Raw genomic sequence first — 23105 nt, 5'->3', positions numbered from 1 at the left:
CAATTTGACATAGAAAACTAGGTATCCTTTAGAGAGAGCATAGAACATTGGTCTTCCAAGTGAATCATCACACTATTGTCCAAAAGGTGTCTAAACTCATGCCCATGCAAACCCCCTAAAAGAACACTATGAGAAGTCAAAATGGAAACTGTGTACTAAAGAAATCTTAGATTCTATCATAGCCACCTTTAAATTTAGAGCTAAATAAGAATCATTCCAATTAGCTATGAAATGAAGAAATTCCCAAGCCTAACCCGAAGACATGTAAGAAGAGTGTTTGCACTTTTAAAGAGCTTTTGCTCTTTAATTCAGGCCAGCCTTTCTTCACCAAGGTGTTTTCTTTTTCCCCATTGTTTTTAGCTCTAAGATGATTATTGATAATACCTTTTAAGTATTTCTGTAAGTGATACTAATTCCAATAGTTTGAAATTTGTTTCTGAAGACACAGTGGAGATCCTATTTTTCAAATGTTCACACTATATTTTATGATATATGCTTTACAACAAATGACATGTTGACATATAAGAATAGATTCATAAACATCAATTAAATATAATGCTCAGGGTGTGAATTTTGCTTAAGTAAAATTCCATATTAATTGAGGTTACTCTGCAATATGTTGTATAAAATTGTACTATATGAAAACTAATATTTGTCCCCCTTTTTGCCTTGGCAAATGTAGTTACTGTTATTGGTGCCTGAAGATCTTACAGTACTTTAGAGAGATCATGAAAAGGTTTGTAACTTATGCTGCAGAAAGAAACAACAGATTGGTCTAAATGTACTAATTCTAAACTTATTTCAGTGTTGCTTTAATTTGTGATTTTCTCTTCATTCTTGAGACAGCTCATTGATTTCAGTTTAATCAATCTTTTTCTGTACACAGTACACAGAATTATGTACATATATTTGTACATATATGCACACACATATAAATATATGTATATATTTTTATAACATTCTTATATTGTTACACAATCATAGTTTCTATGAGAATCATATAAATTCTTATTAAAAAATAATTAAATACTCTATTATCCCACAAGTGATATTCATCTTTATTTTCTTAAAACACAATTCTTCCTAAATTTGAATACTTAAATTCACAGGAATTCTTTTTATGTTCACACAACCATTCTCACACAATGAGAATTTCATTGTGAAAAATTGGTGGGATCGGAAAGGTATGCATATCAGAACATTTAATTAGAGTTATCTAGTTATTGTTTTTATTTCTCATTAATTTATCTTATCCAAGGTTTTAAGAGGTTTTATGTTCCCTCCCCTTTTTGTAGAATTACAGAGCATTTCTCATTGTAAAATATCTTCACAGATATCTGGCCTTTTGGTGAAATATGTAATGTAACATTACTTACATAATTTATGCTTGTTTAGCATATCATATCTCTAAATTTATCACCAATCTTAGGCATTTTCTATCAGGTTTAGTTAACTTTAAAAGTATGCAGATTTTAACAGAAAAAAATATTATTTTGCTCTCAAGATATTTTAGTTAATATATTGGATATGTATATATGTAATATAGTACTTTTATGACTATTAGTTGGCTCTTCTCAATTAATGAAATTGGAACTTTGAAAATAAATATTTGTTTAATTTTTCTGTTTATATTTCACAGGAGAAGATACATGTAAAAAATGATGACACCGTTGATTAATTTTTAATGGAATGTATTATTTAGAGTAACAATAATGAGATTTGACCATGGCTGAGATTATGGATAATACAATGTTTATGAGATGATTCTCATATTGAACGGTGGCAAAAATAATTTAAATTGATTTAAATTGTTGGAATGAAGCATGATTCACTTTGGAACTTTTAAATTATATTACTCTTTGGATACTTAATAAATTAAAGTTAAAAACAATTTTTACATTTTGTTATTAAAAATAGAAGTATTTGGATATTGACTTAAGGCTAAGAAGAAAAATAAGACTATTTTGTCTTCCTTTACCATTTTTTCTATCACTTGTTTCCAGATGTCCTGTAAAAAAAGAATTTATGTGTTTTCTGGCAGAATTATATGGCATAGAAATGGTCTGGCTCATGTCAATCTATCTCTCCCACAGAATATTTAGGGTTTCAGAAAACTAGAGGCCATATTTTATGTATTACTATAGCTAAGGGGATGACTTCGAGATAGATTTTTTATAGACAGCACTGATAGAACTTCCAAGTGAAAGCTGAGAAATAAGAAGAGAGAATAAATTAAATTTGTAGCTGAGGGACTAGAATAATATTCCCATTAAATGAGATGGGAAATATAAGGAGGTGCATATTTTCTAGTAAAATCTTATTTCCTAATCTTTTAAAGGAACTAGAAAACATTTTAAAAGATTACCAATGGTTATTTATTATGGTTCTTGAAATTTTCCAACTTAGACAAAATGGTTATTTCATGTTATTCCATGTTCTCAAGCTATTAAGTTCTCTCTCTCTTACACACACACACACACACGCTTTTCTCACTGACAATATCACGATTTTGACTCTCTTTTTTTAATTTTATTTTTTGGTTTTTCAATTACAGTTGTCCCATTTTTCCCCCATTGCTCCCCCCCACCCAGTCCACCCCTTCTCCCGCAATCATATCCCTCCCCGTTGTCCATGTCCATTAGCTTGTGATCCCAGAAACAAATACAGTTGGATGTTTGTTGTGGGAAGAGAGTACAATCAAAATCCTAAAATAGAAAAACAAGATGGAGAATGGAGAGGTTTATCCATTCTATGCCTGGCTAGGAATCACTAAACAGAAAAACAAAATGGTCTCTATGTTCATCACTAGAACTCACTACTGAGTATTTCTTCGATGTCAGCATAAAGGTTGAGACTGACATGTTTCATTCTGTAAGATGTTATTTTTACAAAAAGTGCAGCAAAGATTCTTAGCAAATTTTTATCCAGTCTACTCTTGCCCAACATTCTACCATATTGAATATAATGCACGCTAAGTGGTAAATAATCTGCTATGTAAATATTTGGTAAGGTTTTGCAATGAAACAAATAACCTCTTGAAAAATAGCCTACATGAATCCAAGGTATTCACTCTAAAATTCTTTAATAAGTTTTTTGCAGTTTTCATATTTTCTTCCTCCACCTTTGAAGACACATTGTCACCTCTTAATAAAAGAAACTAAAAATTTTATTTCAGTCATCTAGTGCAACTGACCTTTTGTTTGTAATTTTCAGCATTTATTCCATGTGTGCCCTGACTATAACATATTATCTGTTGGATGCTAATTAGTTGATACATGAAGGTTTTTGTCATATTTAATAAACATGACCAACTCATTTATTTTGGTATAAACCTGTTTCCGCTCTCTGGAAAATATTGTCGGTTAAGAGAGAAGTATAAATAAAACTATCTATGCAAATGCAGGTGGCTTCACTTTGAATAAAAAAGTTAAAAATGTACAAAATATGTTCACTTTATAAAAATGTTTAAAACTTGTATTAGTTTTCTAAGTTCCTATAAGATGAAAACTTTTTACTTTATAGTGATAATTATTAGATCACAAACTTTGCCCTAATGGTTTGCAAATTAAAGAAACACATAACCTTAATTTCTTTCTCAAAACACTGATCTGAAGTTCTCTGTCTTCCAACAGGAAGAGTTTTAGTAGAAGCCCCATATAAATAAAGTATATACAAGAAACTTTAGAAATACTTTGATGGTTGTACATTGGTAAATAATGAAAAATCTATTCTCTTTGCCTTTTTTATCACTTATCTTGTATGACATTCTTACCTGTTTGCTAAATCTAGTATTGGTTGTTTCTTATCACTAAATAAGTTTGTATAATTGGTTGCTATATGTTATTTGAATCCTTAACTAATTTTCTTTTTTGTTTTCTTTTCTCTCCCCAGAAAGAATGGCATTATGAATCCAATCCAAATTTCCTCTTCTCAATTTTAAACTTTGGTTGCGTAAGCCTGAAGCAATCATGGTGAACCTGAGGAAAGCGGTGCACTCATTCCTGTAAGGATGCTATTATTTATTGTTATTATTTATTATTTTTAAAAGATAACTTTATGTTAGCTTACTCAACAATGTTAAAAAGACTCATATGATCATTCACTTACATTTGCCTAAATCTACATAAATCACTTTTGTTCCAATAGACTAATATTATGAGTATCTCCTATTCAAAAACAATAAATGGGGGAAAAACACCAGTAATTTGAACTCCAATTAAACACAACCGCTCATGTATTCAAACAAGTAATATGGTAATGATACCTTTCATTAAAAAATAATCCCAGTGCTAGTGATTGCCTCTCCATGGTTAAAACATAACATGAACTTAACAACCAGGAAAATAAAATGTCCTTATAAGTTTCTGGTTTTATAAAGAGTATTTGAGGTTGCAAAAGAATGGATCAGAAGTCAGGGAGTAGGAGTTGGGGCATGTAGCTAGAAAGTGGAAAACAATGCCATCTTTGGAAGTCTTGATACAATGACCCAGTGGTTAAAATCAATACAATGTAACATAAAAAAGTGTAAGTAAAGAATTGGATTCAAGTACTGAGCAATTCTAAACATGATCTAATCCAGGCATATATTCTTTTGAACTTGGTAAAATATAGGGTTGGTTTCTTCTAAACCTACTCGGAGGAATGAAGCGTTGAAAAAAAGATCCAGGGCTCTGTACACTTTGGTACAGTGGAGAAGCCTTGAATCACCTTGCTTCCACACAGTCTCCACTATAATCTGTGTAAAAGAGCTCACTCAGAAAAAAAAAAAAAAGTTTATGAGTAGTGTACGTATAAAGTACATCAGCATTGGATCATCTCCAGTATGCACCATTGTAGCCCATCTTGGATGTCATTGTACGTTAGAATAATGATAGTCTCAAGGGTGTGTGATTCCAAGAGAATGGGAGCAGACAGGAAAAAGGAAGGGGTATACAGTGATAAGGAAAAGAAGAGTCAGCTATAAGGAAATGAAAAGACAAATGCTCCATGCATCTGTGCCAATTCAGTATTTGGTTATTGGTCTCTAGACCAAAATGTAGGGTCACTTTAAAAGGTACCAAATTATTCCAGTATAAAATTAAAGAATTCATGTCAACTTTTGTCCATCTATTAAGAGAAACAGGGACCATTCATTTCTCCTAATAATGTTCATTGTCTTAGGCCATGGAAAAAGTAGATTTAAAGTGTACTCAGACTTTTAAGTTAAAGTATCATTTTGTTTAACTACTACTAATGTAAAATTATATTTTCATTAAAATTTTGTAGCACTGAATAAAGTATTTTCCCTGTTCCAAGAGAACTTGTGATTTGTGTGTATATATTTTGAGACTTCTACAGGTTTAATAACATTTCATTTAAGTTTTAGGAGCAAGACCTACATTACTCTTTTTTGTAAAAGAACTGTATGTATTGTAATGAGCATGTAAATATTAGAAATTAGGCCTAATTTTAATATAGCCAAATTTTTATTACAAAACACAAAAATAAAACAATATCAATACTTTGCCCATAAGTAGTACTCAATAACAATTTATTAATTGAAACCAGAGAACTAAAGTAAATACTCTTTCAGGACCTTTTTCAGCAGCATAACTTTATTTTGTAATTCACAATAGATATATTATTTTCTACAAGCTTTCTCAGTAATTCAGTATTTGTCTCATGGGCTCTTTAATAAAATTTATGTATATATGACCAATACAGGTATACTTGAAGTAGTTTTCTACCCTGAAGTCCTAAGATACTCAAATTATAAAATTCATAATTAGATATAATGTTTATATATTCTGTTATGTGCAACTTTATTTTGCATTCCTTTACTATTTTAGGGGAATATGAAAATATTTAGATGTTTTTACAATTTCCTTTAAAAAATGTGAGGTTGTACTGCATATTCTGTTAGAACCTTATCCTCTAAGCTTAAGGATAAATATATTATTTGTGGTTTTGCAAATGACAATTGAAGATGCAGTATATTATTGTGAGCATAAAGTGCTGTAGGGCTATTTGAGATGATCACCATGTAATTTAAACCAGAAAAAAATTAATACCAGAAACATGTATTATTATTATTATTATTATTATTATTATTATTATTATTATTATATTAGGTGGGCCATAAAAGAGCCCAGATTTAAAATTGCTATTACTATCTGAGCTTAGTTATGCATAAATAAGTAGAGTCTTAAAATAAAATCAGGACTTAAATTCTTGGCAAATTTTAAAATATGTGAATTGGGGTACATTTACCATAAAATACTTCTGTTTAACTTTGAAGGCAGAAAGAAGATAAACTCTAACATTTACTGAGGGCTTGTTATGACAAAGATACAATTTTCAGGACTTTACACATATCATTTAATTTTCACTAAAATCATGTGATAAAAATTATCCTCGTTGAACAAATGAGAAAATTAATGTTGTGAGAGGTTAAGTTACTCGTCAAAAAAATTATTGAGGTCATGTAGCCTAACATTGACCATGTGCCAAACGCTATAAATACAGTGACAATATAATCAAAGCTGAGAGCAAATAAATTGCTTCTGCTTAGTTGGTCCTTTATTCAACAATTTCTATTCATATTAATCACATATTAATCATGATACACATTATTTAAATCATATATTATTTTAACTTACTTTTTTATACTCCAGGAAAATAATACAGCCTATATTTGAAAATATTTACTGATTACTTCTCATTATTTGATAAAAATTACTATGTATGTCTTCCTGCTACATTTACGTAGAATATGTTAGCTTTGGCTAATAAGAAAGTAATTCTAAGGTAATGTTTAAAGTATTAAAGATAATGTAAATATATTTTCATGATTTCTTCATGATCTTAAATACATTGTATATTAACAAAATATTAAGAGATAGGTTTTAGAAGTGTTATAAAATTATTATAATATTTTAGGTTTAAATAATGTCAATTTTTCAGTCAAAGTGTTACAGTTTAGGTTCAGAAAGTATAGCGTGTGTGCATGTGTGCATGTATAATAGTATAGGTATGATATGAATAGTATAATCACAATTACCTAGTTTTACTACTTACTGTAAGTTTCTCTGATGATTGATAATAAGCAATGAGTTAATCAAATCACACATGTTATTTCCCTGTAAAGAGATAATATTTGAAGTTCAAAGACCAAGTGAATTAAATGATAAAATAGAGGCATTTAGGTAAAGACCTCATGGACTCTGGATGTTGTAACATCATGTGTTCCAGCTCCCCAATTCCAGAGAGAAGATTACTTCAACTTTTTGCATACAAAATGGTTCAGCACATATTATACCTGTAGAGAAAATTTTCTTCACTATAAATAATAACCAATACACAAGTTCCTGCTTGTTATTCATTAAATAACTATTCGTCGGCAGCCGTCCGTCTCGAGAGACGATGGTGTAGCTTCTTAAGAGTCTATCTGCACCGCCGAGAATGGCTGTGCAGTCCAACTCGGGAGTGACACGGTATCTGTCTCCTCCCGTGTTGAATCGACATCTTGCGATGACGCTGGAGTGTCCTCTCCAGTGAAGCTGAAGCTACAGAGCCTGGGCAGGGTGATATGGAGGATCTGCTGTTGCCCATGCAGCAGACCCCCCCTCTCTTCGCAGCTGAAGGATCCAAGGGAAAGACGGAGTCAATACAGCTTGGCTTCAGGTGCGCCGCAGGAGTTGCCGGTGTTGACTACAACGTCAAACCGCCTTAGGGACTCCGGCTCCGGATTTTCTGTCGGGGTTTACTCCCTTAGCCTTTCCCCTGAAGAGGTATGCCGCAAGGCAGCGGAGGTTTTTTGGAGTCAGAGTTTTCCTTCTCTGATATGCCCTGACTGGAAGATCGAACCAGCGACACTTAGCTCGCAGGCCGACGCTCAATCCACTGAGCCAAACCAGCCAGGGTTATTAAATAACTATTATTGAACATATTATAGCATACACATGAGAGTCATGCACAGATAATTAATTACCCTTGATTTTAAGTAGAAAATCTTGAATATGCTTGTCTTTCCTGTCTTTTTTATTAAAATAAATGTTAGTTTTATTAGACACATTAAAAACTTACACTTTGAGAAGACAATGTATATAACTTTAATAAATCTCATATCACTGTGTGCAAAACACAACCACATTCATCTCTCTTGCACTGGTCTGCAACCTGGCCTGAAATTCCTACTAGTAGAATTCACCAAGGTACCATCATGAGAAATGTGCCTTCCAAATGACTTACAGCATAGGAAAGCAGCAAACTCATGAGAATTAATTATCACCACAAATCATTTTCTAGCCTAGAACAGGGCAAAGAAAACATAAGACGGAAATGCGGAGATTATCAGGTAACAGGAAAGTTTATAGCACAGATATTAAGAAACTATGAACCAGCACAAAGACACTCTGGACTGTGAGAAAGTAAGAAGAGGTATTTAAAAATGATGAATATGTACCATTGCAATAACCCATTGTGCCTCTTTCAACATCTTGCCTGAAGTTGGTCTGATGGCAACAGTTCTTCTCAGTTTTGGATTTTAAAAGGCAGTTTCTAATTCTCTTGTCATGGTATTGGATACTTAGAAGAGTAAGTCTTTTCATTCTGTTTTCAGTTGTCTTAAAGGATATCTACAAAAAGTGAATATCTTTAAAATATAAAGAATAAACCATTATAGCAAATGAAACAATATGCTGTGGTTTCAGAATACTTGCATAGAATAAAAATTTAAAACAGAGGCTCTGAAATCAGTGAAACCTGTGTACGGACACTTCTGCCACTTACTGGCTATATGGCCTCGAGAAAGTTCCTTAACCTCTCTAAACCTGTCTCCTCATCTACATAATGGATATAAATCAGCACTGACCTCATGAGGTTGTTTTATGAGATCAAATGAGATTATAGATAAGTATTTTGGTAAGCTAAGTGCCTGACTCATAATAAGCCCACAATATGAAGTATTCTTTGGATAGAAAATATAATGAGGTTTTAATTATGAGAGTAGAAATGATGATGATGATGATGACTGTTGATGGAAAAACAATTGTTTTGTATAAGAAATTTAATGTGTTTGTGGAACAAAAGTAGGTTTACAGTTGTTCATATGGAAACAAATACAATAATTAATAAATAATAATACAAGAATAAACTTTGTGTTTCATACGCTCACACCTGTAAATCTACTTTTGACCCACCCTGTATAATATGTACCTGATTACTTTTTTTCTTAATTTTCAGTGTGCACTTAATTGGCCTACTGGTTTGGCAATGTGATATTTCTGTGAGCCCAGTTACAGCCATAGTAACTGACATTTTCAATACCTCCAATGGTGGACGCTTCAAATTCCCAGACGGGGTACAAAACTGGCCAGCACTTCCAATCGTCATAATAATAATCCTGACGATAGGTGGCAACATTCTCGTTATCATGGCAGTAAGCTTGGAAAAGAAACTGCATAATGCCACCAATTACTTCTTGATGTCCCTAGCCATTGCTGATATGCTAGTGGGACTACTTGTCATGCCACTCTCTCTGCTGGCAATCCTTTATGGTAAGTACAATTTTATTAGTTTTTCTATCTCAGATTATGTCATGAATTTGTGTCAGATATTGCAGTAAGCACTCATAAAGTTAATTATTTTGTTAGTATAATCTGGAAAATGAAGAAAAAGGCAAATTGTGTGGCAGAAGGAATTGGATGTGTGTGTAATATTTATTAAATAACTCAGTAGCAGTCTTCAAAAGCAAAACAGACATTTCATAATATATTAAGATCATACATAAATACTCTATTGCTCAGTGTCATCTGTAAACAATGCCAGTTGCCTTACAGTAGGACAGTGACAGAAACACCCTACCATCCATATATTCTGAGCAGTGCACATACCTAGTATCATCTCTTATACAAAAAATGTAAAAGGGCTCATCATTTTAATAAATATATTTTAAGTAACCTTTTTAAATATTGGCAAGCAAAGTGATTATCACACAATAAGCTCTTAATAACAGCTATTCTTCATGGAATCTACAATTTATGTTTTTACATGGAAACAGGAGATAACAAATTAATTAATAATATATAAATGCAAGGTCACATTACACAATAAAAATTCAGGCAATGAAAGTATTGAGATATTGATTTTGGAGAGGATTTGAATTTTTCTTTTGATTTTCTTCCATTTCTATGTCCTATTCATTTTAACTTAAATTTTCCTTCTAGCTAATATGTATACAGATCAAAATTACTTCTATAAAACTACAAAGAATCTTTACCAGGAAATTAGATAACCCAGTTTGAATATAATTGCTGATATGCTCATCTCACAAAAGGAGTGAAATAGACTCCCTGTTCCCTTGAGTGTGTAATGGAATTGGACTAGACAGGGACGATACTGAAAGTGTACCTCATTATCAAATCCTAAAAGATAATCTCCCATGGAACATGAAAATTACTTATGCTGTTCTAAATACACAGTAATAATAGATTATCTTAATATGCATTTTATAAGTAGTATTCTCTGAAAATCTGTTGTTGTTTTTTATCTTTAACCTTAAAATGGAAGTATTTTACCTCAAAGTGTAAGTATTTTACCAGCTCAGAGAGAAGTTTACCATTCTACAGTTCAAAAATTATATAAGAAAATGTTACTGAAAATAATGTGTTTTAGAGTATATACTCTGTCTTTTACTGTCAGCTTCATTTTGCCAGTTTATCCCTTAAAAATTATATGGGTGATCAAAAATGGTATCAACCTAAACCCAAATCTTGTAACCCATCCAGCCCCCCACCCAAGAGGAAAGAACACAAAACAAATAAAACTACCCCATACCACCACCAAATTTGGAAAACAACCATATTCCGCAATATCTGCAATCAGAAAAATAAACAGATCACAATGAACTATCTATTAGGCTCCCAGAAAATGCAGGAAAGAGGAGGAAAGCTAGGAAGAAGATTAAAATTGACCTAAAATCATTGGAAAAAAGAACGTTTAGCCTGTGGGAGCTAAAAAAAAAAAAGAAAAAAACCTTTTTCTCCCACTTTCTAACTTCTATCTGGACTAATAATCAAATTATCAGAGGCAGAATAACAGAAGAAAATAAAAATTTTAATATGTGAGCCCAGGGAATTCACATAAATACGAAAATTCCAAAGACAGGGAGGCAAAATTGGATATATATGTTATTTGGACAAAGGAGAGAGAGGGGAAATGGGATCTTAGATTTCAGATGTGAGACTGTACCATTTGCAGGTAGTTGAGGAAGAGCTGAACACACTTGTCAGGCAATTATTGCTTCAATGGCACTCAGTGGGTGATCTAGTTACCAGGCTCCTACTTGGAGCCCTCCCATCCACCGTTCTCAACTCAATTTAGGCTGAGGCAAACAGCCTAAGATTTCCTTTCTGAAGAGGTTCTTTGCATCTGAGTCTCTTAGGCAGGAAGGGGCTGGGGTGGGGGAGGGGGGAAGCAAAGGTTCTTTCTGAGTCATTTGTTTCTTAATAACCAAAAGGCTCAGTTTGGGGGATGGCAGAAACTTTGGTTCCCTTCAAGCAAAGTTTGAAATGTTTCAAGTTTTTCTGGAAGTTCAGCCTTTAGGAAAGTGACTTAAAAGTATGTACAAGACTCAAGACAGCAGTCTTGGAAAAGGACCTCTTTGGAGAAATAAAAAGGTAAAAGAGAAAAGAAAAAGTTGAATATTTTAAACATTCCACTTCAAAGGAAAAAAGAAACAAGAGAAAAATTCATTACCTTACAGGACCAAAAAATGTCAACATGTAAGGTCATCAACCCACCCCACTACCACCACCCCCACTGCATCCAAAAAGCCCTCTGGTAAAGAAACTGTACTTGTTATATAGAAAGAAGAAGGTGCTCTTGAGCTTTAGAAACTACCCACAGACTGCCAGCCATGTTCATACGAATTCAAAGTTGCGACCAATTTTAATCTACACCAAGCTATTGCAAAAAAGTTAATTTTAAAATTTAAAGTAATAATAAAAAACAAATGATAGTAGTGGGTGTTTAATAAATATTTACTGAATAAATAAAAATTCATCAAAATAAAAAATAAGGCACAATGTGAGAATTTTAAAAAAGCATTTAATAAAGATTAAAAACCAAGAAAAAGGAAACTAACAAAATATTCAAACAAAATTAAATTTCCTCAAGCATTTGAAGGTATGAAAAAAAATACTTTTGATGTATAAATGTAAAAACAGACACAAAATGGGTCAAGCAAAAATTGATGAACCCAAGACAATAAAATATAAGAAAATATTAAAATCATATCAGAAATGAACATTAAATTAAAAGTTTATAAAGAAGAATAAATCCATATCAAAACTTAACAAGGAGCACTGAAGCAAAACAGTGTGACAAGAATGAAGGTGAGATAAAGAAAATAGTAAAAAAGGTCAGAAAGAAAGTGAGAAGACCAGCAAAAAAAAAAAAAAAAAAATCCAGTCTGTGTATAATGAGAATCCTTTAAAAGGAAAACAAGTGATGGAAAAAATTAATATTTAAAACTATAATTTAGGCCAGTTTTTTCAGAAATAAAAGAGCATCTGAATCTACATAAAGCTGGCCTGATACCAAAAATTTGACCTGAAACAATCAATCCTTGTAACCAAGCAGAGGACCGTGCACGTGGCACTTTGGTGTGTGACCCAATAACTAGTGTTGAAAGAAACATGTTTTTGTTTACAAGATTCCAACCTGGGGGGGGGGGGCGTTGCTGTGAACCCTTCAGCTCAGAGTCTTGTTCCCCTGCAAGACCCATCACTTCCCTTGGTCCCCATTACGCTATGAGCCAAAAACAGGCCCAATTGTTCCCCATCTTCTTATGTATAGTTAAGCTGGCTTGGCAAACAGTCTTGCTGTCCCTCTGGAAGGTACACTCGTGGGTTTCAAAGTTGCTATCCTCTTGCAGCAGCTCTCTCCTTCAGGACCTGGGATATGCTGTCCTCAGCCTCCGTGTAATAGTCCAGGAAAGCATGTGTCATGTCACACTGGATCATAGTGAAGCCAAGAAAAGGCACAAGTCCTAAGAGAGTGTCCTCTCTGTAGGTCCCAAGTTCCAGGAGTCCAGAGAGAGTCTGGGTCTGCAAGGCGCAGTCCTTGGTGGCTTCAGAGTCAAATGGAGCAAGCATGATCAAAGCAGCAGCAGGCCTGCTTTCTTACTAGCCCAGGCCGCATGGTTGAATCATCCCTACAAACTGCACAGCTGCTTGCTGCTTTCCATATGGTTGCTACATCATGGTCCCCTTCTCCCCCTCAGGGCTGCGTGCCCTTTTAAAAATCCTGACCTGGAACTTCCTATAGGACCTTATCTTTAATTCTTCCTACAATGAACTACATTTTCCAGTTTCCTCGTAATGTTTACACTCTTTAGGCTGCCATTTTTAGTCAGGGCAAGAGTGACTCAGTGTTCCTGGGGACTCCACCTCCCCTGGCTATGTCTCAAGTGAGGATACATTCTGAAAGTCTTATACACACCTTTTGACCTGGGGCCATAGCACAGCTATTATCTAGCTACCAGGATACCCTTCTGTTATGCAAAATATCTTAACCACAGTATCTTTCTTTCTTCCCATCCCCGAACCATAGGCTGTGGGAGAACATGTCTGTTTTGGGGACCTTTTGCTCTGTATTTTATTTTACTCTGAGCTATATTTCAGACATTATATTTTTTCAATTAATTATTTTTTAGAGAGAGGGGAAAGGAGGGAGAAAGAGAAGAAGAGAAACATCAATCTGTTGCCTCTTTCATGAACCCCAAATGGGAACTGAACCCACAACCTAGGCATGTGCCCTGACTGATCTTCGTTTTGTGGGAAGACACCCAACCAACTGAACCCCACCAGTAAAGGCAAGACATTAGATTTTAAATATAAATAAAAAACACTCAGGGATTCCAAGAAAAAGTAAAGAATAGTTTACAAGAACTAGAGAATCAGACTGCCTTCACAATTGACAAAAATAATGAAGCAAAGCAACAGTGAAGCAATATTTTTATAAAGGCAAAGTTTTTGGAAGACATAAGAAAAACCCGAAATTTTAAAGACAGAAAACAGAACGTTAAAACCAAAGGTGAGAGGATGACCACAAAGGGGTACCCATTCAATACTTTGATATCATGAAATTCTTCTAAATCTTGAATGTGGTGGTGGTACATATGCTTCTCAAAACATGAACAACTATAAATTCTAGTATGCAGTTTTAGAGAGTTGAATTTTACTTTATATAAATCAAACCTTAAATTAAAATATAGAAAAAAATGATCCGAGTTAGAAACAACAATTTTACATGCACTGTTTGAGCTGTGCCCAGAATAAAGGAGTAGTTGGATGCACCAGTTCAAAGCCTTTATAGAAAGATGTTCAAGCAGGTGAGCTGAGTCTGAGAGGACTGCAGAAACAGAGTAGGGGTTTTTAAGGGGTGGGGCATTTGGCAAGTCTTTCAAAAGCCAGATGGAGCTAGTGATTGACAGGGAAGCAGGCTCTGAGAACAGGAAAGTTACCAAAATCTTGTCAGTAGAAAAAAAATATCACTGTTAAATAAGATAACTGCAGGGCATAGGCAGCTACTGATATCAGCAGTTACTGGGGGCAACAGATTTATTGGGGAGTTGCTGAAATTAGTCCTGAATTCCTGGAACTCAGGTCTTACGCTTAAGACAAACAAGTTTGTCATCAAATTTATAAAAAATCTTTAATGCTTTTAAACTCATAGAATTCTGAACCCATAAGCTCTTCTTTAAAACTTGAACAGTGAATGAGATTCATCCAACAGAGATATAATTGGGAAAACATCAAAAAGTCTGATGATGAATATTTTATATATTTAATTTTAGAGCTAAGACAAAAATAAAAGTGGCATAAGGGCAGAAGACTACTGTTATATGATATGTATCACTTACTATATACTTTATCAAATTAGAAACAATGCACCTAAATATTGGGAAAGAAAAAAGGTAAAAAGAAAGAGAAATTAGAATAATTTTATTGATATTTCTATAATCAAAATGTGAGAGTTACATCAGCAAGATGAAAAGGGAACCAACCATATAGGAAATCATACTTGCCAATGATACCTCAGACAAGGGATTGATCTCCAAACTGTATAAAGAACTTATAGATCTCAACACCAAGAAGACAGACAACCCAATTAAAAAATGGGCAAAGGACCTGAGCAAACACTTCTCCAAAGAAGACATGCAGAGGGTTGATAGGCATATGAAAGAATGCTCAACATTACTAGTCATCAGAGAGATGTGGAGTGGGGGGTGGGAGCAATGGGACAAAAACTGGGACAACTGTAATAGAAAAACAATAAACAAACTCTTTTTAAAAGGTGGGAGTTAACATACATTTAAAAGCCTGGCAAACCAGAAAGTAATAGTTTTAACAATAAATGAGGGGGCTAAGGGTATTAAACATGATATAAATAAGATATAATATAAAGATAACCACTAGAATGAAATTATATACCTTCCTAAAATCAAAAGATATGTAATAAAAGAAGAGAAAAAATCAAGTAGAGGAAGAAATACAAGAAAACAAAACATAATGTTTTCAACATTATAGCATGATGTAATATGACAGAGTTGAAAAAATAATTTAAACAAATGAAGAAAGCTAAGAATAACTTTGGACAACATAAAGTGTAACAACATCCACATCATGGGAATACCAGAGGGAGAAGAGAGTGAGCAAGGGATCAAGAAACTATTTGGAGAAATAATGAGTGAAAACTTTCTTAATCTGGTGACGGAGAAAGATACACAAGTCCAGGAGGCTCAGAGAGTCTTCAACAAGTTGGACCCAAAGAAGCCTACACAGAGACACACCATAATTAAAATGACAAGGCTTAAAGCAAGGAGAGAACTCTAAAAGCTGCAAGAGAAAAGCAGGTCATTACAGACAAGGGAGCACCAATTAGACTGTCATCTAATTTCCAAACAGATATACTTAGGCATGAAATATTAAAGGTGATGAAAAGCAAAAACCTACAACCAAAGCTACTTGACCCAGCAAGGCTATCATTTAAAATCGAAGGAGAAATAAGGAGTTTCTCAGATAAGTAAAAGCTAAAGGAGTTTATTAACACCAAACCAGTACTGCAACAAATGTGAAGGGGCTAGCTTGAAGAAGAAGAAGGAGGAGAAGGAGAAGGAGAGGAAGAGGAAGAGGAAGAGGAAGAAAAAGAAGAGACATTTTAAAAAAAGAAGAAAATAGTTAACAAATAAAATGACACTAAATACATATCTATCAATAATAATCTTAAATGTAAATGGCTTAAATGCTCCAACCAAAAAGACATAAGGTAGGTGAATGGATAAGAAAACAAGACCCATCTATATGTTGCCTTCAAGAGGCACTTCTCAGATAAAAAGATACACACAGTCTAAAAGTAAAGATATGGAAAATGATATTTCATGCAAATGAAAAGGAAAAAAAGCTGGAGTAGCAGTTCTTATATCTGACAAAATGGACGTTAAAACCAAGGTTATAGTAAGAGACAAAGAAGAATTCTACATAATGATAATGGGAATAATCCAATGAGAGGATATAACCCTAGTAAACATTCATGCACCCAATAAGAGCACATAAATATGTGAAGCAAACATTGATGGATGTAAAGGGAGAGGTCGACAGAAACACAGTCAATAGTCAAGCATCTTCATACCCCTTTGACTTCAACTGATAGATCTTCAAGAGAGAAAAAGGAGATAGTGGCCTTAAAGAACATACTAGATCAAATGGATTTAATTGATATTCAGGGCATTTTACCCCAAAGCAGCAGAATATCCATACTTTCCTGGTGCTCATGGAATGTTTTCCAGGATAGACCACATGTTAGGACACAAAACAAGTCTAAATGAAATTAAGAAGATTGAAATTATATCAAGCACCTTCTCTGACCACATGCTATAAAACTAGAAATCAATCACAGGAAGAAAACTGAAAAGTACACAAAGACATGAAAGCTAAATAACATGTTATTAAACAATAAATAAGCCAACAATGAGATAAGGAAAAAAAATCAAGTATACCTGAAACAAATAATAAGTACAACAATCAAAAATCTGTGGGACACAGGGAAAGCAATCCTAAGAGGGAAATTTATACCGTTACAGGCCTATCTCAAAAAAAAAAAAAAAAAAAAAAAAAAGAAAAGAAAAGAAAAGAAAAAGCTCAAATAAACAATCTAACTACATTTAAAGGAACTTTAAAAAGAAAAACAAACAAAGCCCAAAGTGAATAGAAAGAAGGAAATAATAAATATCAGAGCAGAAATAAATGAAATGTAGTCTAAAATATGGTACAGAAGATCATGAATTCAAGAGCTGAATCTCTGAAAAGATAAACAAGATTGACAAATCTTTAACCAGACACATGAAGAAAAAAGAGAAAGGACCCAAATAAATAAAATCAGAAATGAAAGAGGAGAAATAAAAACTGACACTAAAAAAATCAAAGAATTGTGAGAAAATATTATGAACAATTATATGCCAACAAACTGGAGAACCTGTATGAAATGAATAAATTTCTAGAAATATACAGCCTTCCAAAACTAAATCAGGAAGAATCAGAGAATCTGAACAGACAGATTACACCTAGTGAAATTGAAGCAGTAATCAAAAAACTCCCAAAAAACAAAAGCCTTGGACCAGATAACTTCACAATTGATTTTACCAAACATTCCAAGAAAAACTAACACCTCTACTTCTCAAATTATTTCATAGATTTCAAGAAAAGGAAAGGCTTCCAAACTCATTTTATGAGGCCAGCATTATCCTAATTCCAAAACCAGATAAAGACACTCAAAGAAAGAAAATTATAAGCCAATATCCTTGATGAACAAAGATACTAAAATCCTCAATAATATTAACAAACTGAATATAGCAATGCATCAAAAGATCATACACCATGATCAAGTAGGATTTATTCCAGGGATGCAAGGATGGTACAACATTAGCAAATGAATAAATGTGATTCACCGCATAAACAAAATGAAAGATAAAAATAACATGACCATATCAATGGATGCAGAAAAACATTTGATGAAATCCAGGAACCATTTATGATTTTTAAAGAAACTCTTAGCAACTTGAAAATAGAAGAAGCATGCCTCAACATAATAAAGGCCATATATGACAAACCCACTTCCAGCATCATACTCAACAGGCAAAAACTACAAGCTGCCCCTTAAATCAGAAACAAGACAGGGATATCACTTTCACCTCTCTTATTTAACATAGTACTGAAAGCACTAACCACAGCAATCAGATAAGAACTAAAAGTATACAAGTTGGAAAGGAAGAAGTAAAACTGTCTTTATTTGCAGATGACATGATACTGTACATAGAGAACACCAAAGATTCCACCAAGAAACTACTAGAATTGATAAATGAATTCAATAAAGTAGCAGGATACAAAATTAAAATCCAGAAATCAGTTGCATTTTTAGGCCAATAACGAACTAACAGGGAAAATAAGAAAACAATTTTATTCATAGTTGCTACAAAAGGTATACAATACTTAGGAATAAACCTAACCAAGAATGTAAAAAACTTGTACTTGGAAAATTATAAGATACTGATGAAAGAAATTGAAGAAGATACAAATAAGTGGAAACACATACCGTGTTCATGGATAGGAAGAATTAACATCATCATCATCATTAAAATGTCCATACTGCCCAAAGCAATCAATAGTTTCAACGTAATTCCTATCAAGATTCCAATAATGTATTACACAGAACTAGAACAAATATTTAATATTTTATATGGAACAACAAAAGGCCCTGCATAACAACAGTAATCCTGAGAAAGAAGAACAAAGTTGTAGGAATCACACTACCTAATATCAAACTATACTATAAGGCCATAGTAATCAAAACAGCATGGTACTGACATTAAAATAGACACAAGGATCAATGGAACAGAACAGAGAACCCAGAAATAAACCTACACATTTATAGTTAATTAATATTTTACAGAGGATGCAAGCACATATAATGTACTAAAGATAGTTTATTCAATAAATAGTGTTGAGAAAATTGGACAGAATCATTCAGTAAAAAAAGAAAACAAAAAAAACTTGACCACTTTTTAAACCACACACAAGAATAAATTCAAAATGTATTAAAAACTTAAATATTACACCCAAAACCATAAAAAATCATAGAAACAAACATAGGCAGCAAAATCCCAGACAACCCTATTAAAAAATAGGCTAAAGAACCTGGATAGACACTTACCCAAAGAGGACATACAGATGGCTAATAGACATATAAAGGGATGCTCAACATCACTAGCCATCAGATAAATGCAAATTAAAACCACAATGAGATATCATCTCACACCTGTCAGAATGGCTATCAGTAAATCAAACAAGTGTTGGAGAGGATGTCAAGAAAGTGCACCCTTTTGCCCTGTTGGTAGGAATGCATATTGGTGTAGCCACTATGGAAAGCAGTATGGAGATACCTAAAAAGAATTTAAATAGACCTGCCTTTTGACCCAGCGATCCCACTTTTGGAATATATATGAAGAAACTCAAAATACTAATTCTAAAGAACATAATCACCCATATGTTCACTGCAGCATTATTTCTAATGACCAAGGTATGGAAACAACCCAGTTGTCCATCAGTAGGTGAGTGGACAAAACAACTGTGGGACATTTATACAGTGGAATTCTACTTAGCAATAAAAAAGGAAGAAAATTTTACCCTTTGGGAGAGTGTGGATGGATCTGGAGAACCTTATACTAAGTGAAGTGAGCCAGTCAGAGAAAGACAAATACCATATGATTTCACTTTTATGTGGAATCTAATGAAGAAACTGAACTAACATGGAAAATGTGTCTAGACCCATAGATGGAGAGAAGAATGACAGATGGGGGAGGGGGTTGGGGGAGTGGCAGGATTGAGCAAAAAGGAAAAGGGACTTGTGGACATAGATAACAGTGTGCTGATTGCTGGGGGCAGGGGGTAGAAGGAGACTAAATGGTAATGGAAAAAATACATTAAATGTTAAAAAAAAACAAAGTTCATTTGGAAATTTTAACATGCAAGAATAGCTTAAAAACTAAAGAAGAAAAGCTATGAAAGGGGACTAGACTTATGATATATTGAAACATATTATAAAGCCTATATAATTAAAAGAGTGTACCATTGAATCATACATAGAAAAACAAGTAATAGAATAAATAGTCTGAAATAGATCCAAGCACATATCAATATGTTATAATGATAAAAGTGTCATTCCAAATCACTGGGAAATATTGTTCGCCAACTATATAGTCATTTTGTAAAAGATGAAATTAGATTTTACCACATACCAAACACAAAATCTCTAAATGGATCATAAATCTAATTTTAAAAGTAAGACCATAGAAATACTGGAGGAAAAGAAAGGTTAATTCATCTATAACATAGGTATATGTAAAGAATTTTTAACTATAACTCAAAACTCAAATGTAATGCCCTGGTCAGGTGGCTCAGTTGGTTGGAGTGTCATCCTATACACTAAAAGGTTGTGGGTTCAATTCCCAGTCAGAACACATAACTAAACAGTGGGTCCAATACCGAGTTGGGGTGCATACAAGAGGCAACCAATCTCTCTCTCTCTCTCTCTCTCTCTCTCTCTCTCTCTCTCTCTCTCTCTCTCTCTCTCTCTCCCTCTCTCTCTCTCTCCCTCTCAGACTGGTGTGGCTCAGAGTTGGGTGTCATCCCACAAAGGGAAGGATCACTTGTTCAATTCCCAGTCAGGGTACATGCCTGGGTTATGGGCCAGGTCCCTGGTTAAGGGTGTGCAAGAGGCAACTGATTGATGATTCTCTCCCACATAAATGTTGCTTTCCCTCTCTTTATCCCTCCCTTCCCCCCTCTCTAAAATATAAATAAATAAAATCTTTAAAAAAATAAAAATAAATTAAATAAAAGCATGGGGTGAGAATTAAAAGAAAAATTCAGATGTAGCAACATAGAAGATTGATATATTTGGCATAGAAATAATAAATACAAAAATACATGGCAAAACACCAATAGCCCAGTTCAAAAACAAATAAATTTATAGAAAATATTTGCAACATGTATTACAGTTGAAGAACCAATAACTGTAATATATAAAGACTCCTTTAAAACAGAAAAAATCCAACACTCAAAACTTTTTAAAATGGATTAAAGCTATGAGTAGGCAATTTGTGAATTTTTATATATTTTATATATATTTTAAAATATTTGCGAATATTTGAATTATGCATACACATTTATATATACTGTCCTTAAATATGACAGTGTTTAATTTCAACCATTATATGAGAAGTGCAAGATAAATAACTGCGATACCATTTTTATCAGGTTAGCAAAATTTTAAAAACTAGAAAAACTAAATTATTTCAGCAAAGTTTAATAATACAAGAGCAACACACAGAAATCAATCACAATTCTAGACTAACAATGATTTTGTGAAAAAGCTAAAATTAGAATTCAATGTCACAATTGCTCAAAAGAAAATAAGATGCTCAGGTCTAAAGGTAATAAAACATACTGAATTTGTACACCTAACATTATAAAGTGCTGATGATAGAAATCAAAGATGTAAGTAAATCAGGAGACATTCCCCGTTCATAGATTGGAACATTCATCACAGTAAAGATGACAGTTATTCCTGTATCAGTTTGCTAAGTGTGCCATAATGAACCACCATAGACTAGGTGGCTAAAACAATAGAAATTTATTTTCTCATAGTTGTGAAAGCTAGAAATAGGAGGACAAGAGATCAGCAGATTTTGTTTCTTCTGAGGACTCTCTCCTTGGCTTGAAGATGACTGCCTTTTAGCAGTGTCCTCACCTGGTCTTTCCTTGTACTATCTGTATGGAAGTCTCTTCTTAAAGACACCAGTTATATTGGAATAGGGCCCAACAGAATAACCTCATTTCCATTTAATTACTTATGTATACACAAAAACCTGTACAGTGATGTTTATAGCAGCTTCCTTCAAAATAGCCCCTAACAGGAAACCACAGTCCAAGGCATGAATAGCTAAATAAACTGTAGTACATCCCTTACATGGAATACTGTGGGGCAAGAAAAAGCAATAAATATTGATTCACAAAATACCCTACATGATTCTCCAGAGAATTATTCTGATTGGAGAATGTCAGTCCCAATAGATCACATTGAAATATGCTTCCATTTATATAGCATTCTTCACCTGAAAAAATTATATTAATAGAGAACATATTAATAGTTTTTAGAGTTTAAGATTGGGGTTCCAGGGGAGGGAAGTAAATGTGGTTATAAAAGGAGAAACAGGAGGAATTCACTCAGTGATAGAACTGTTCTATATCTTAAGTGTGTCAATGTCAATATCCTGGTTATGATACTTTATGATAGTTTTGCCAGATGTTACCATTGGAGAAAACTGGGTAAAAGACACTTGTGATCTCCATGCATAATTTGTTACAAGTAACTGTATGTGAAAATACAATTATGTCAAAAAAAGTTTAATTTTAAAATGTACATGTAAGGCCTATAGAACTTTTGAAGCATTCTAGACTCATTCCACAATCAGACCTAGAATTACCCATCTCTCTGGAAACCCTGATCCCTCTAGCAATGAATAATATATATAAAATATAAACATATATAACACACACACACACATATATATAATATATAATATAAATTTATATAATAAGACATGTAAACATTTTAAGACATAAAATATAAATGCAGGAATAATATATATATAATATAAATGCATATAATAACATGTATAATATTTATGACATAAAGTATAATGTATGCTGAAGAAAGTAGATATCTATATACAAAATTGATACTATTTTAGAAATTACATACTTCAGTGAGGACCACATTTACATCTAAAGTCATAGAAAATTAAAAACAATTGGACTCAATTGTCCTTGACATTATTCTCTTATAGATTAGCACAGATTTCAATTAAATCATGAGCCCAAATCCTATTTTCTCTAAATAATATTCCACAGCTTATTAGATTCCTACAGCACTACTAACTTCAAATCTATATTTCAACCATATCTTTGATATTTTATTTTTTCTAGCTACCATTTTATCCATAG

At 33.2% G+C, this 23105-nt stretch overlaps 1 protein-coding gene across 1 annotated transcript in view; it reads left to right on the top strand.

Moving 5' to 3' along the window:
• The first annotated feature begins 3968 nt into the window (after positions 1 to 3968).
• HTR2C (5-hydroxytryptamine receptor 2C) overlaps positions 3969 to 23105 on the top strand; it is a 173448-nt gene continuing 154311 nt past the window's right edge. The window contains exons 1-2 of the mRNA XM_090264792.1: positions 3969 to 4003; positions 9223 to 9536. Of these exons, the coding sequence (XP_090120918.1) occupies positions 3969 to 4003; positions 9223 to 9536 (349 nt within the window). The remainder of the gene's footprint in view (positions 4004 to 9222; positions 9537 to 23105) is intronic.

The sequence above is a fragment of the Furipterus horrens genome, unplaced genomic scaffold, assembly GCF_987537825.1.
Source record: "Furipterus horrens unplaced genomic scaffold, mFurHor1.1.pri manual_scaffold_17, whole genome shotgun sequence".
Classification (NCBI taxonomy): Eukaryota; Metazoa; Chordata; class Mammalia; order Chiroptera; family Furipteridae; genus Furipterus; species Furipterus horrens.
Note: the sequence above shows the minus strand (reverse complement) of the source record. Positions and strands in the feature narration are given on the sequence as shown.